General features: G+C 39.2%; 1 protein-coding gene across 1 annotated transcript in view; it reads right to left on the reverse strand.

The window, feature by feature from the left end:
- Positions 1-16,397, reverse strand: part of Cttnbp2 (cortactin binding protein 2) — a 124,754-nt gene that overhangs the window by 12,095 nt on the left and 96,262 nt on the right. Inside the window, exons 13-19 of the mRNA XM_048340116.1 lie at positions 12,843-12,929; positions 12,661-12,760; positions 6,410-6,562; positions 6,082-6,269; positions 5,493-5,671; positions 1,200-1,405; positions 716-892 (exon numbers count right to left, since the gene is read on the reverse strand). Of these exons, the coding sequence (XP_048196073.1) occupies positions 716-892; positions 1,200-1,405; positions 5,493-5,671; positions 6,082-6,269; positions 6,410-6,562; positions 12,661-12,760; positions 12,843-12,929 (1,090 nt within the window). The remainder of the gene's footprint in view (positions 1-715; positions 893-1,199; positions 1,406-5,492; positions 5,672-6,081; positions 6,270-6,409; positions 6,563-12,660; positions 12,761-12,842; positions 12,930-16,397) is intronic.

Raw genomic sequence — 16,397 nt, forward strand, 5'->3', positions numbered from 1 at the left:
CAAGGAAGTTGTGATGTCTCAAGAAATATCCTGTTTGGTATATCAAATAGTTTGAAAACTGAAATTACTAAATATATAAATGGATCTAAAATAATTTATAATTTAACATTTTAAATTTGCCATAATGCAGCGGAATTACCTATCCCTATAATAGTGCTTTAATTTACATTTCCTTTATTGATTTTGTCAACTCTAAAGCACATAGTAACAATGTTTTAGGTTTATATGATGATTTCTTGGAATAAAAACTCCATGCATTTCCTGTTGTTTTCCTGTATTTCCAGTGCCTAATGTGAACCTGAGCCATAGCAGAGGCCATAAATGAACAAGACACACACACACACACACACACACACACACACACACACACACACTCCTGATTCAATGATAAAGATCTTTTTTATTGGTATCTAATATGCCAAGGCACTATGATTTAATTCCATAAATTTAATCATGGTCATAACAAAACTAAGTTAGCAAAAAATAACAAGGCAAAGATAAATTTAATTTTGGAATTCTAGCATGAAAATAGTATGTTTGTAGATCAAGGGTTCTGAAGCATTTTTGGAAATATACATAAACATTTTTGGGAATATGCATAATATGCTTAGTCCATGAAAATATGCACAGAACAACTCAGAACCTTGTTTTTCAGTGATAAAAAATAAAAGTCCATCTGCATTCAGAAACTGGATTGGCATGCCCATCCCCTTACCTTCCTGGCTCAGGTCCGGCTTGTTCCAGGTGGGTGAGGCGAAACGGCCTGGCTTCTTTCGAGGGCTGGTGTTCACCTTTCTCCAGGACCCGCTCTCTCCTTTCTTCTTGCTGTAACTTGAGACGATGGATAGAGGGAAACTTCCTCCTTTGAAATCAACTGTATGCTGCTCTAGCTCTGAAAGAAATACAGATCACATTTTACCCAGAAGAACACAGAGATTAATGCTGCTTCATAGTTTGAAGAGAAATGAACTTCTCAGAGAAATGAACTAAAAAATAAACACATAAAAGCTTGATATCCAGGCTGTGTAGATCTGGACTCCAAACATGAGCCAGTAATGGACAACTGGGCTGAATTCTGGAGCAGTGTTGTGAAATATCCATTAATTTCTCTAGAGACAAAGGAGAACTCCCTAAGAACAAATTCCATGGTGTGTTACATAAGGGTGTGAATTCCTCTCTTCATGCATGAAACCACGTACCTGCTCTCGGGAGGGGACAGCCATGCAGAACAGCTTTATTGAGCAAGATGCTGAGCGCAGCTTTAACCACAGCCTGCTGGCCTTGGCTAGGGTGCTTTTTAGCAGCTGTCTGCACAGGACCAGGCTGTCTCTTCACACAGGCTCTTGATAGTATTGCTTCCTGAACTCTGGGTGCAATCACAGCATTCCACAGCTTAGACATCCACCTTGCAAGAGAGGAGCAATTCACCATGAGGAGCAGGTCTCTCAGTAATACCACAAAATTCTGCAAAGGGACAAGTCTGAAGACCAAGGGCAAAGTGTGTTTTTGTAAGTGGGATACTTCACTAATCAGATAATTAGTGAAATTAATCAATGGAAAAATAGTTTGAATTCATTTCAGGATCAGTGTGTTTCAAGGGAAGCTAATTGTTTGCATGTCTCCTTTGCCTATAGCATCAATGCCTGTAAGTATTTCCAGAATGAGTGAATGCATAAGTGATTACAAATATGGAAAGGAAGGTAAATAAATAAAGACAGGAGTCTAGAAAACTGTAAGATTTCCGTAGAATCCATATTTAAATATTTTATACACATTTAATTCACTTCATTTTCTTAAGACAACACATGAATTGTGCTTTATTATTTCTGAAGTTAGGATATATCTCTGGCAAACTAAATCTGCCCCAAAGCCAGGCTCACTTATGTTTCACTAGATCCGACTCTGCAGAAGGGTATCAGGCTATTGTTTAATGTGCACTGTATTAGCAGCTGAAAGCCATGGATCTGTAGCATGTTTTGTTTTGTTTTTCTTTCTCCCCTGGGCCTGGGCACTGTCCCTAAATTCTCCAGATCAAGACTAGTGCTCTGCCACTTGAACTACAGTACCACTTCTGGTTTTCTGGAGGTTAATTGGAGAGAAGAGTCTCACAGACTTTCCTGCCCAGGCTGGCTTAAAATGGCAATCCTCAGACCTCAGCCTCCTGAGTAAGTAGGATTACACGTGTGAGCCACAGGTGCCTGACTTGTAGCAAATATTTGGAACATTCAATGACAATTACAGTTCTTTTAAAAAAGATTATACTTTTGTGATGAATCTACAGCAGAAACTATAAAAATTCAAAGAAGGAAACTGAGGAAGACTTAAGGAAGTATAAAGAGCTTCCATGTTCTGGACTGGCTAAATTAGTTTCTTGAAAATGACAGTACTGCCCAACGTAATCTACATGCAATACTCAACAAAATTCTGACCTCATTCTTCAATGACAGAGAAAACAATCCAAAAGTTCATATGGAACCAGAAATGATCTTGAATTGCAAAAGCAATCATGAGCAGAAAAGGCAGTGCTGGAGGTATAATAATATCGAACTTCAAGCTCTTCTACAGAGCTATAGTACTGGCACAAAACAAGATTAAGACCAATGGGATAGAATAGAAGAGTCAATGGATATAGCTATCTATTATTTGATAAGGGAGCAAAAAACATAGGCTGGAAGAAAGATGGACTCTTCAATATAGGTGCTGGGGAAAGTGGATATGCAAAAACTGAAACTGGAAGTGGCTCTGTGGATCAAAGTGGTAGAGCATTAGCCTTGAGCTGAAGAGCTCAGGGACAGTGTCCAGGCCCAGAGTTTAAGCCCCATGACCGACAAAAAAACCAAACCAAAACAACAGAACTGAAACTGGATCCCTATCTATGACCTTGCACCAACCAGCATGAATTCAGAATGGATCGAAGACCACAAAACATTAAACTACTATATAAAGGAGTAAAAGAGACATTAGGACTCTTTGTCACAGGTAAGAACATTCTGAGTAAAGATTGAGAGGCACAAAAAAATCAAAGAAAGACTTGATAAATGGAACTGTAACTAAAAAGCTTCTACATGGCAAAAGGCCTAGCCAACAAGCTAAAAAATACAGGAGAAGACTTTTGCCAGCTATACCTTAGACAATGACCTAATATCCAGAATACATAAAGGGCTTAAAAAATTAATCTCTCAAAGAACCAACACCCCAATTAATGAATGAATGGGCTAATGAGCTAAAGAGTCTTCTTAGAAGAAATAAAAATGACGTATAGATACATGAAGAAATGCTCAAAATCTCTGGCCCAAAAAGAGATGTAAATCTCTACTCTGAGATTAAACCTCACTCCAGTTAGAAAGTCTATTATGGAGAAAACAAGTAAGAGATGGCGATGAGGATTTGGCCAGAAGGGAATCCTAATACACTGCTTGTGGGAATGTAAGCTTATTCAACCATGCTGGAAACCAGTGTGGAGGGTTCTTAAAAAATTGAACAGAGAACTACACTCTGATCCAGCAATTCCAATTCTTGGCATTTATTCAAAAGTCTATAAACCAGTATACAATAAAGCCATCAGTATAACTATGTGCCTTACAGCACAATTCACCATAGACCAGGTATGAAATCAGCCCAAGTGTCCCTCAATAGACAAATGGATTAAGAAAATGTGGTAAATATACACAATGGAATTTTCTCATCCATTAGAAAGAATTATATTGTGCCATTTGTAAAGAAAGGAAAGGCTTAGGACAAATATATTAAATAAGTCAGGTCCAGAGAAACAAATATCACATATTTCCCTCCTATGTGAAAGGTGGAATTTGCCTACAAACCTCTAAGTAAATACAATGGATGATATGCAAGTGTTTGCAAAAGTTTAAATTTAAAAAAGAGCATACTTTTTGCAATATTAAAATAGGTTAGTGGTAGAGCTTTAATGCATAAAGCCCTAGGTGCAACACTCAGCATGACAAAAAGATATAGTCTTAATATGATTAAAGACTTCAGAAAAAAAATAAACACCACATTTCCCAAGACAAGAATGTTTTCAGAGCTATTAGACAAAGAGCATTTGAATTGTTGTTAAAAACTACCAAAGTACTAATCTATTCTAAGCTTCTCTATTAATGACCAGTTGCAAATCAAGAAAAAAAATAAAACTACCACACAGTGTACAGACTCAAAAGTACAGTTCTTCTGCACATCTTGCATCTTGTGTGAAATATAGGGAAAGGAGATGGTGTCTACTTCAGAAGCAAGGGGGCAGCTTTCTTTCCAGACTAGGTAAATAAAGGCAATATCTCTTTCTAGAACAAACACGGGACAGACTAGCCAGCATTCCTCTGTAGAAGACTAAGGTAGAGTGTTCACCTGTGATGCAAACCCCATATTACTAGAGCAGTAAGTGTTTACTTTAGTACTTAACAGCAACCTACATAAATATATACCTTAGGCTGAGTGCTCTGCTTGGATAACGTCCCAGATTTTAACCCAGCATTGCAAACTATAGGTGGTAACTGGTCAGCTTGTAAGTGGCAAAAATTTCATAGCCTCCAAAGTTTTTACACAAGATCACACTCTACAGAGGAAAGGCTCTAACTAGTTTCTTTGAAACTTGAGACTCTGGATACAAATAAAACTTAAATATAACACCGATAAAGAGAATAGTAATTAATTCACTAAAGGTATTTCTCAGTTTGGTTAAGAAAGTACTATTTCTGCCAGGTCCTAGTGGCTCAAGCCTATAATCTTAGCTACACAGGAGGCTGAGATCTGAGGATCACAGCTCAAAGCCAGCCAGAGAATTGAGCTATGGGACAGCTCGTAACCTTAAGTGCAAGCACACAGAAAAGTGCTGTTTCTATTTCATAAAATAGCTTTCCTTCCTCTCCAATTTATTGTTTTTAAGTTGTTTTGTTTTATCACAGTGAAGACAGATTATGTGCATTCTCTGCTTCGCAAAATGGATTTCTGCTCAGGGTGCCAGAAAATGCAGAAGCTGATCCAGTAGTTAGTTTTAGGATCTTTATTAAACTGGATTGGCAATGGCTTTCTCTCCTTTCTATTTCTTCCTGATGGTTTGAATTCATTAACTTTACCTCGTAAGTAACTCAAGGGAAAACACAGTAAGTACCAATAGAGGATAAAAAATTTCAGGTTTTCAGTTGAATGCCATCTTTTTTAGGGGGGGGGGGGGAAGAGGCAAAGTGGTAGGTGAGGATGATGGTGGGCATAAAATAATATAGTTTCTCTTGTTGCATCTTGCAAAAAGACTGCACAGAAAGTAATCCAGGACTGCTTCTGTTTGTTTTAAAAAGCAGGACAAACTGCTACTTGGCTATTAGCAAAAATACCTGGCTTTGGATGTAACTATGTAAGTGACATGTCCTGGTCATCCTGTAAGGTCAGCATCCTGTGCTAATGGCAGGAGGAGGCACAAGCAATCTGTTCAAATTCTTACTCTCAAACATCCCAAATGCACAAAGACGAGAAAGGGCGCTTACTTCACTGTTGCTGGGGCATGTCCTGGAACTACAGGACAAGACAGGAAGTACTTTGGTCCCAGGAGTGCTTCTGATGTGCCCAAGCGGGCCAGGCAGGAGTTGAGCTGACGCCAGACAGACAGAACCCAGTCGACAATCTTGCACACAGGGTCACTGGGTGAGGGCAACTGACCTCTGAACTAGAGACAGGAGTGGAGCACAGGGATTTGGCTTAGAACAATGCAGCTTTCCATTTGCCTTTATAGTTAAAAATGTAAAAGCTTGAAAGTTTAAAATCAAATCTGATTTTACCTTTACTTGAGATACTTGAAGGATAGAAAGTTAACAGTACACTGTTGGGTATGTATTTGTTTCTTCAGTGATAAAACTTTTTTTGCACTTAATCATTACCATATGGCTCTTACATGTTTACTATTACCTAATGACAATAACAAGAGTAAAACCTATGTATAATTTTCTCACCCAGAAATTTTGAGTTCCACATTCATTATGTCTTACTGAAGCCTTGAACAGTCATAGAAGCCTAGAATTCTAGCTAACTCAAGCCTTCCCTGCTCTCCAGATAACAGGATCCAGGTTCGGCTCTTACCTTGGTCACCACTTTCCTTCGTAAGAACCTGTGCAGCAGACCTTGCATGGGCTCACAGTCCCACCGCAGCTGAACCCAGCGGAAATGCTGCTGCACCAGCAGGTCCGAGCCCTGAAGACAAGCCTTGGCAATGGTGCCCAGCAGAAAGCAGTTCTCATGAAAGTAGTAACACTCAGATGCTCCATTTCCTGCAACGACAAGGCCACAGTCCCATCTCAACAAGTAGTATTGTGGCACAAATGCAATTTAAATGAAGGGCAACATCATGTATCACTACTCTGGGGAACACATTAGAGGCTTCTCCATCTGCTTTCTCCACTGTTGTTACCTTTTTGGAAAGTACATGGGCTTTCGGTGCTGCGGTTTTCAAGAGGTGCCAAAAAGTCCCCCAATAACTCAGATAATGAAGATTTTTCTAAGTTCTCTAAAATGATGATGATTTTCTTCTTAACAGGAGATTGTTTCACTGGGATCAGACAAGCTGTTGTCAGAAAGGAAATTAGGGATTAGAGCTTTTACAAACACCTATGAAAATTGGCAAAAGAATTAAAAGGTGACACAAAGTATTAGATGTGGTCTGGTGGGTATGCTGTGAAATTGCCTGGAATCTCTGAAGACTCTGGAAGAATATTGGACCTCTCTCTCCTAAGACAGTTAAAGGTACAATAATCCACATTTCTAGTTCCCTAATAGATCCCAGACACAACCAACCCATATCCATTGACAATGCAATGCAAATAAACAAGAGTATATTTGTATAAGAGACATGAAATGGAACCATTTACAACTCTTAACGAGTAATGGGTATGTGACATAATACTATGGCAGGTGCTGATGTCTCACACCTGTAATCCTAGCTACTCAGGAGGCTAAGATCTGAGTACTGTGGCTCAAAGCCAGACCAGGAAGGAAAATCTGTGAGACTCTTATATTCAATTAATCACAGGAAAAGCCCATCATGGCACTGGCACTCTGGTGGTAGCAGCACCCTAGCCTTGAACAAAAATCTCAGGGACAGCCCCAGGCCCTGAGTTCACAATGAACCACCAACAAAAAAAAAAAGGAAAAGAAAAGAAAAATTACTAAGGAATATATACAATATGATTTCATCCTGTAAAGTTCAAAACAGTCAATGTAAAACATTTAATTTAGGGATTCATGTCTAAGTAATAAAATGTATAAAGAAAATCTAAGAATTTGGATATAGCTCAGGGCTAAGTTGCTTGTTGGGCATACAGGAAGCTCTGGATTCAAACCCTAGCACTAAGGAGGCAGTGAACCCAAATTGACAGATATAGAGTAAGTGAGAGACAATTATTACTGTAGGTACCAAATGAATAAATCAGAGCACCAAACACTCAACTGGCACCTACAAAGCATTTACAATATAATGAACATTTTAGTGAATATATGTACTTCTTATTTGTCAGTTTAAAAAGACATTGAAATTTCTTTTTAATTTTTAGGTAACTATAAATTGTCTTAGCCAAGTTAACCCTGAATAAAGAAAGATCAATTTAAAGTACTTAAGAGTAACACTGTCAACTATTCCAATTTCCATACTTCTCAGGAGAGCATATTCTATATTCCTTTATGTTACTATGAACACAAACGCTTTCAAAATAGTCATTCAGTACTGCAAGTAAATCACTTCTCATATTGAAACAGCTTTTCTAAATGCTATGAAGCTTTATAGAAGAACAAAATCAACAACAACCATTTCTTGTTAAGCTATGGTGGAGTCCGTTACAGGAGAATCTCGTATATGCTAGATCCTTTTCAACACTATTTATGGTAAGAATGCCCAAATCCTATGCTTCTCATAGCTCCAATACTATTTTTTTTCAGATGTATGCGCTGTGAAACTGTAATAAATCCATAACTGGTTAAGACAACAATGATAAACTAAAAAATATTTCCTGTTCAATAACTTAAACCCCACCAGCCTATTGGTTTATGTATATTGATCTGAAATTTTAGAATTGAAGAACTCTAGTTTTCCTCTGATTTGGGTTTAGTGTATGGTTACTTCAAGTGGCTCAGAAGCTGCTGCCAGTAGCTAGGATGTTCTAGAAAGCTTAGTCGCAGAGGAACTGGGGTATCACACCCAGGTCAGAGGACTTGCAAGAGTGGCATGATGGCAGGCTCAGAGGTAATGGTGCCATGTGAGTACAATGGGATGCAGCAGTCACCACAATGGGCAGAACATAGGCTGTACTTTCACTCTGGGCTCACACGAGGATCACCAGGGACCCATCCCTGAATGTCTCACACATTCTGATTAACTGGCTTGTGCAGGGACCAGGGAATTGGCAAATTGTAGAAGCTCCCCATGAGTGGATTTGCAGCCAAAACTGAGATGAGACCTGCTGTTCTGATGCCTCAAATGAGGCATTTGGCCTCTCAGCCAAAAATGAAAGATACAAAATCCAGAATGTGATGTCAGGGGAGCCACAACCAGCTCTGGGCATCAGGGATGTCTTTTAAGTTGAGGGGAAGACAGGACCTGACTCACGCTCTGAGCTCCTCATCCTGGAATAAAGAATCAGATTAGAAGAGGAGGTGGACATACTGGGGCAAGAGGTGAAAGCAAAAGGTGAAGGAAGCCGAGGTACAGAACAAAAAGGAATGCTGAGATAGAATCAGTAAGTCTCTGTGTGTCTCCTACAGGTAGTGTCGAGAAGAAATATCAAATAATTTTGAGGTTCCTGACAGAGAAGGGATTATAAATTAGTGGACGCAGATAGAAATTTGGTGGTGATAGGTTATTTTTGTTTCTGTTATGTTTCATGACTGACACATTCTTTCCACGAGTAACACATGAGGTCCCACAATGAACCTCACAGTGAAATGACACAAATAAGTTTAGAGGAGTGCAAGAAGTCTTGGAGACAAAGACAAACAGCTTGTCTAGCTTCATAAGAAGGATTACATTGCTAGTAATCTAATTCTACATTTTTGATGGATTCTCAGAATCTACCCTACAAAGAAAAGTGGAGTAGAGATCATGTTTATGACCCTGCGGCTGAGTTTTCATTCATCTATAGTTATCTTAGTCTCCCAGTCAAGGGTCAAATGATTCAGGCTTCTTTATTGAGAAGTTCCAATATCAGAGGCCCTTGCCTTCTCAGATGCCCTGGTCACCCTGGCCTCTCCACTGTTCTAGATGCCCCACTATCACCTTACCAGTCAATGGCAATGGGTACTAACTACTAGATGATGGTGGTACTAGTGAATACAGTTTTAGACATTCTTTATCAATTCCTGTCCTTACCGCTTTCAACCTATATCTAAGTGAATTCTCTTGAACAGGACAAAGAATTCCCTTTTATTTTGCCAGTTCTATTTCCTACATCCGGAACATCATAATGCTTGAAGATTGGTATGCAAGGCTAAACTGGAGAATAAGCCACAGTATTAGCCTTCAACAAGCTATAATAGAACATGTTGTGAGACGAGACAAAATTTCAAACAGTATCTTCTCTGCCTGAACATACAGTAACGTAGGGTACAGGAGTATGAGCAAAATGCTGATGTTCACTGATCACCTATGGGTCTTTTCATTCTCAGGTGTGCTGCAAGCATTTTAACTGGCTTCTCCCATAGTTTCCAGAAGGGCAGAGACCAGGTGTATTTTAACCACTAAGGAACAGTGGCATACTTTGCATAGTACCCACTGTGCAGAAGTCATGCAAGGGAGGAGAGAAGAATGGAAGGGAGAGTTCTTTGTGTTTAATTTGTAACTCTAGCAGAAATTACAACTTAAAGGCATGGAGCTTGAAAGGCAAAAGACACATAAGCCTAGACATGTATTTTCTTTGTAAAAAGATTATTTTATTTACCTTTTCATTATCTTTAAGTACTTGTATGAAGGGGTTTCCATTCAACATGTCAGTTTATGAGTATAATACATTTCTCCCTAGATGTTTATTTTGAAAAGGTCAGATAAGCAAATCAAATAGATCAACGACTTAGAATGGAAGCCCTTGAAGAGTACTGACCTACTTTAGGGGAAAACCATGGGATGGTGGCAGGATTTATAAGCAGCTTATAATATGAGGTCAGTTGACAGCTGACAGATGTGCAGAGAGGAGAAGAAGCTGTTTACAGGAAAATCGATGGGATAAAAAAGCAGAGTTTATCAAACAAGATGAGAAAGGGTAAAAATGTACAATGAGAGCAGTGTAGCAAGATGTGACATGGACTATATACAACGGTGAGTGCCCAGAGATAAATAGAAAAGGGCTCCATATTACATCAAAAAATAAAATAGGGGCTCAGGATGAAGGTCAGGGGTAGAGCAAGAACGAGACCCTAGGTTCAATCCCCAGCTCCAAAGTCAATAATCTGAAAACTCGTTACTATTTTCCAATGAAACTACAATTTTCTGGCTTCCTAAAATCAGTAAGACTTCATGATGATCAGTCAACACTTACAACAAACTTTTAAAAGAGCTACTGCACACCATGGAGTTGGAGATGTTTGTCTCCATTCCCTATAGCCACATCAAGCCAGCTTCACTCTTTATTTTATTTTAATTTATCTATCTATCTATCTATCTATCTATCTATCTATCTATCTATCTATCTATCTACCTACTTATTTATTTATTTATTTATTTGCCAGTCCTGGGCCTTGGACTCAGGGCCTGAGCACTGTCCCTGGCTTCTTTTTGCTCAAGGCGAGCACTCTGCCACTTGAGTCACAGCGCCACTTCTGGCCATTTTCTGTATATGTGGTGCTGGGGAATTGAACCCAGGGCTTCAAGTATAGGAGGCAAGCGCTCTTGCCACTATGCCATATCCCCAGCCCCAGCTTCACTCTTTAAATGTTGCTTGTAGCCATGAAGGTTTTCAACCCTGTCAAAATGATCTGAGGTTTGACAGTAAGACAGACTTATGCTCCTTTCTAAACTGGCAGATTGGGAAGGTGGGCTCCTTTTACAATGGTACCCAACAGACAATCTGTAATGTTGAGGTGTTCGCCTCTGCATCCTTCAGGACCCAATTCATTACTCTTTTAAAGTGGCTGAACTTGGAGATGAAAGCTATCTATAGTTGCTATCCACTCTGACAGGGTGAGAAAAAAACATTTTTGTTTCTTATTTTGAGATAAAACAAGACTGAAAGTTGTAAAAGAGTAGGAGACTTTTTATCAGACAACTCAAGTGAAGGAATAAACATTTTGGCATGGGGGAGTTTTGAGGAGAAGTGGCTAGAAGTGATGAGGGTGGAGCTAAGGAGTCATATTGCTTATATTGCCTACAGCTTTGTTCCTTAGCTCTTTATTTGGAGAAGATGTTTAACACTGGGTTTTCACGTTTATGAAGAAAATGTATCTGACTAAGAGAGTTGTCAATTAAAAAACAGTTTCCAAACTAGGGCCTACCAGAGTAAGAACTCAATAAATGTTAAAATTATCAGAAAAAAGTAACTTTCTGTAGCTAATTTTCACCGGTTCCTAGTCAAATACTGAACTTTGCCATATAAAAACATTCAGATTCTGGTAAGGTTTTACTGCCCTGCTAAATAAACATTCTTCTAGGTTTGTGGAATCCTCAGTATTTCACCAAACTTTCTGTTATTCCTTGGCTTAGGAACTGAAGATAATTTCTATCTTCTAAATCTGGTTTACAGTTCCTCTGGTCTCCATGTTATGTTCCAAAGATGAGAATTATCTCTACCCTTTACTTGAAAGGATTTTCAATGTCTTAACTCATCCTTCTCCAATCTTGAAACTATCTCCTTCATCCCTGGCCTAGTTGTGTCTGTGGCTTCAGCTCTTATAGACTGAAATCTGGCCCATTTCAGTTCTGTGTCATACACAATACCTAATGATGCTATTCAATGTGTAGTTATGCCAACTCCACGCGTGGTAAAGCTTAGGATATCAGGTTTTGGAATCTAAGGTAGAGAACTCCTGAATAACATTATATTATTAAGACTATTTAATTTTTTTTCCTACTACAAAATAGTAATGGCAAAGCAAGGAAGCCCTCCATACCCCTAACTTTATCTCCAAAATAGGAACAATAATGTCTATTTCCATAAGGCTGTTGTGGAAATTAAAACCACTAAATAGTACAGGTGATATACTAATCATCAATGTATATCAATGCTGAGGAAGAAGAAATAAATTCATGCCGGGAGCAGCAATAAGGGGTGCATTGGTTAGAGAATTTTTGAAAAACAAACTTTACTTGATTGTCATCATGTACTAGTAGTTCTGGACAACAAGGAAGATGCAATATGTAGCCCTACTAGGGTGAACTTCTCCTATAACTTCCCTGTTGGTGACATATATCTTCATTCGTTTAGGCTACAGGGTGCTCGTGGCAATTAAGAGTTATATAAAAGATGGGGGGAAAAAGAAAATGCAAGACACTAAAAAAGATGCTATGGTGTGTGCATAGCAATTCGTTTTTCCAAGAGTTCTTAGGTTCTCAATTTTCATCTCATACCTACTAGAATAACTGAGACATTCACTTAACTCAAGCAATGACACATATTTTCTTTCAATGCTATCTTTTAAGGGCATGTCATTGAGTCATTACAATCCAGCTCTCTGGAATGATCTTACCGCTACTGATGAATAAGTCTATGAGCTGCTCCTTGGAGAAATCAGCATCCACTTCTGCTCTCACTATTTCACAAGCAAATCCTGAGGCAATTTGTCTGTGCTGTGGTCAGAAAACAGAATACTTAGGTCTGTACCATTTCCAGCTTTCAAAGAAAAAAAGATGGCCTGAAATAAATAAATACCTTCATGCAGAGTGCAAGCTGATGTGCTATGTAGTCTTGCAAGCTTCCTTCTGGGCCATGAAAAATAACATTATGGTACTGCTCCACCTGTTGGCAAACCAAGAAGAGATCTTAGGCAAAGATACTATGTTACCAAGAGAAAAAAGTGGTACACTAATGTGGAATTATCTTCTACTTGTCCCCAGATTTTCAAAAGACCAAAACCAGTATTAGAGAGATTAGCTTTATGCACTGGGCGCTTGAAGTCTTTCATTTAGTTTGAAACATGAGAAAATAGTTCTTATGGAGAGCTGTTACATTATAGCCACACACACTTAGTGCTTCCAACTCTTTTCTATAGGAGGTTCAGCATGGTAGCTGACAAACACATTTCCTGGTGTATTTTGTCTCTTTCAGATGCTTTTTGCATTCCTTTCACAGTGCTTATTTTGCTTTATAGTGGTTCCAAATAGCAGTGCCTTTCACTGAAGAAATTTTGGAAAATGCAAAGAAATAAAAAGAAATAGAAGTCCCTGACCTCCAAAGCAACCACTGTCCATACTGTTTCTTTCCTGCTCTCATTTTGCATAGTGGACATGTGGGTGTCTGACCAGGGAGACCATTTTATTTCAGAAATTATCTGTTGATTTAGGTAAAGGATATTATTGACAAATTCAAAACCCCATGGATCAACTTTACATGTTACTCCATTCTGGAATCCAGTGTCTCAAAGAATTCTAGTTGAAGAGGGGTCACTTTGTAAAAGGGCTCTTTCTTTCTGGATGTCTTTAGGAAATTTTCAACCTTAATGCTCTTGTTTAAGGATATACTGTCTGAGAACATGAGGAGACTCAGCTTGCCTTTGAATAGAAAGCCAATTATCATTGAAATGTGGCAGACACAGCAGTGTTTAGAGCAAGATGGAAAGAGGATGGCAGCCTCCTATTTCTGTCACCCAATAGCCGAGCCTCTATTCCCAGGACACAAACTTAGCAGCAACAGTCTTTAGGAAAGGTCTTGGAGAAAAGGATCCTGACACGTACAGTTCCAACCTAACAGATGGAGGTGAGTACACTCACATCTGAAGACTGAGTCACGTGGACTTAGATATGAAGCATGAAAGAGTCCATTCACTAAATGAAAAGGATAATACCAAATCCTGGGTGCATGTCTTTGTCCCACTGTGGCTGCACTGCGTTTGGAGGAAGTGGTCCCTTTGAGATTACAGGAGAAGGAGGTAGGGACTTCTTTGAAAACTGTAAATCCACTGCTTGATCCACCCATACAAGAAGGGGGAGATCCCAGGATATATAATGAAAGCTTGAGAAAAAGCAGCTGGAAGGAAGAACTTTACTCAGAGCCTTTGTGTACTGAACTTTGGCTGCTAAGACCAAAACATAAATGAAGAAACTATGGAAAACAGGAAGAAAGCCAGATGTGACCAGCAAGTATCCAACTGTGAGCCAAAAAGGGAAAGCTTTTTGATGGGACTGACTTTTAGGCTTGGAGACACAATGTATCTGTAGCCACTGGTTTTTCTCTGAAATAAAGTACTGTTCTATAACTGATCAGCCTTCAGTAAAAGACTAACTGCTCAGGGACTGTCAGTAAACTGAAAGTCACAGATACATGCTCAGCTGTTGTAGGGCCCACCTGGAAGTCAACTAGCTGGCCCTGCCTGTTTCTCAGTCTTGGGGCCACGTGTGGCTAAGATGGCGGCGCCTAACAACAACGCACAGCTGCTACAAGTGTCTTTGGTTATAACCCGGAGGCGGTTCTGTGGGCTGTGACGCCCGGGCTCTTCCACCCTTATGGACAGCTCTTGCCTCCCCTTACACCCCTCCCATTCCTGCCGATCTTAGACCTGAGTGGCTCCTGTGCCTTATATTAGTGGCACGTACTTCCCAAATAAACGAGATCTTGCTTCGTCTTGACTCCCAGGTCGTCTGATTGTCCTCTGGTGAGGGAGGGCTGGATGCGGGCGGCCTGCTGACCCTTTCCTATCTTCCTATCTTGGCTTATCCAGGTTGGGGCGTGCCTTTCCCTGTCTCTCCCGGGGGCCAGGGGAGGGGGGGTGGTGGCTAGAGACTCCAACAAGCTGTGAGGTACTAGAGGGCTCTTTTCTGAGGTCCTAGTGGCTGTAAAGGTAACAGAAATATTTTCTTGCCAACAGGAGAACAATCATTTTTCTCTCTCTTCTATTGTAAGGTTTTGACAAATTTCAAAAGAAATGTATAGTGGGAAATTGTGCATTATCTATTGATAGCCAGTTGCAATTGTAAAACAAAAACTCTCGAACTCTCCAAATTAATCCCAATTGCTATGAATTACTGGGTAGCAATTTTCTCACAAGGAATGAATTGTTTCATACCAATGAAACAGGATACTGATTTTCAGGATTTACTGAACATGCTACCCCTGGGATTTTTTCAACCATCATCGCAATTGAATCTTGTTTCATTTCTGAAAACAAAAGTGCTCTGTTTATTACAGCGATGCTATCAAACTGCCTACACTTCCTGAAATCACATAACAGCAAAAGTCTCAACTTCACAGATAAGCTGACTTCAATTTCAACATCTTATCTGTTCTCCAATTGTAGAGATTTAAGAAAATACAAGAGAGAAAACATTCAACTTAAAATTTGATTACAAAGGCCACTCACTAGCAGAAAAGTTCTTTGTTGTCTCTGTACTTTAGTGTCCTTTGTAGACTGTGTCAGAATATAAATACATTAGGGAATTACTTAGGCAAAGAGAAAAACAAATGCATATAGATCTACAGATGACTGATATATTCCAATGTACACATTCTATTAGCGATTTCTGTTTTAGCTATTACTAATTGCTCTAATTTTTTGTTCCGTTGCATCACACAAAGAACTGTCTGACTTGTATTTCTCTAAATTGCATTAAAGCATATGCTCCATACTTCCAGCAGAGGGCACAAAAGATTTAGGAAGGCAGATTTTTGAAGTGTGGTTGGAAGGGTTTTAATTGTATTTAAAGGAAATCTATTCTTTAAAATAAAGTCCAACTTTGAAAGTTTCATAGTCACCAGAAATACCTACGCTGTAAGTATGACATTTCTGCTTATTATTGAAGGGACACTGGCCTCATTATCAGAACTGGTGCCAATCCCTTTTATTCTGTCTTCACTATCTATTCAGGAAGCACATCATATGTCAATTAGAGCTTTGCGAGGCACAGGTGACCTCAACAATGGGCCATCCACCCTTTCCTTTTTATCCTCCACAATGCTTCTCTGAAGAATGGAATTAGTACAGGAGCTGAGGTCTCCACTATTGCCCAGGTCACAGTTTGTAATGTATTTAGGAGTTTCTGGAATTTTAAAGCAATAAATCTCAACTTTTGTTTGATGTTCCACTTGTCATACATATAGTCTGAGGGAAAGCTTCTATTCCCCGGAGACAGTTTTAGGACAGATTGAGCTGAGACACTAAATTAAAAAAATGATGAAATATAAAGGCTCTACTGAGTCTACAGAAATTGGGATAACTGTCAGACACATATTTTATAGTTAAAAATTTCATTCCAACTCTTCTGACACTTTTAA

The sequence above is a fragment of the Perognathus longimembris genome, chromosome 2 (assembly GCF_023159225.1).
Source record: "Perognathus longimembris pacificus isolate PPM17 chromosome 2, ASM2315922v1, whole genome shotgun sequence".
NCBI lineage: Eukaryota > Metazoa > Chordata > Mammalia > Rodentia > Heteromyidae > Perognathus > Perognathus longimembris.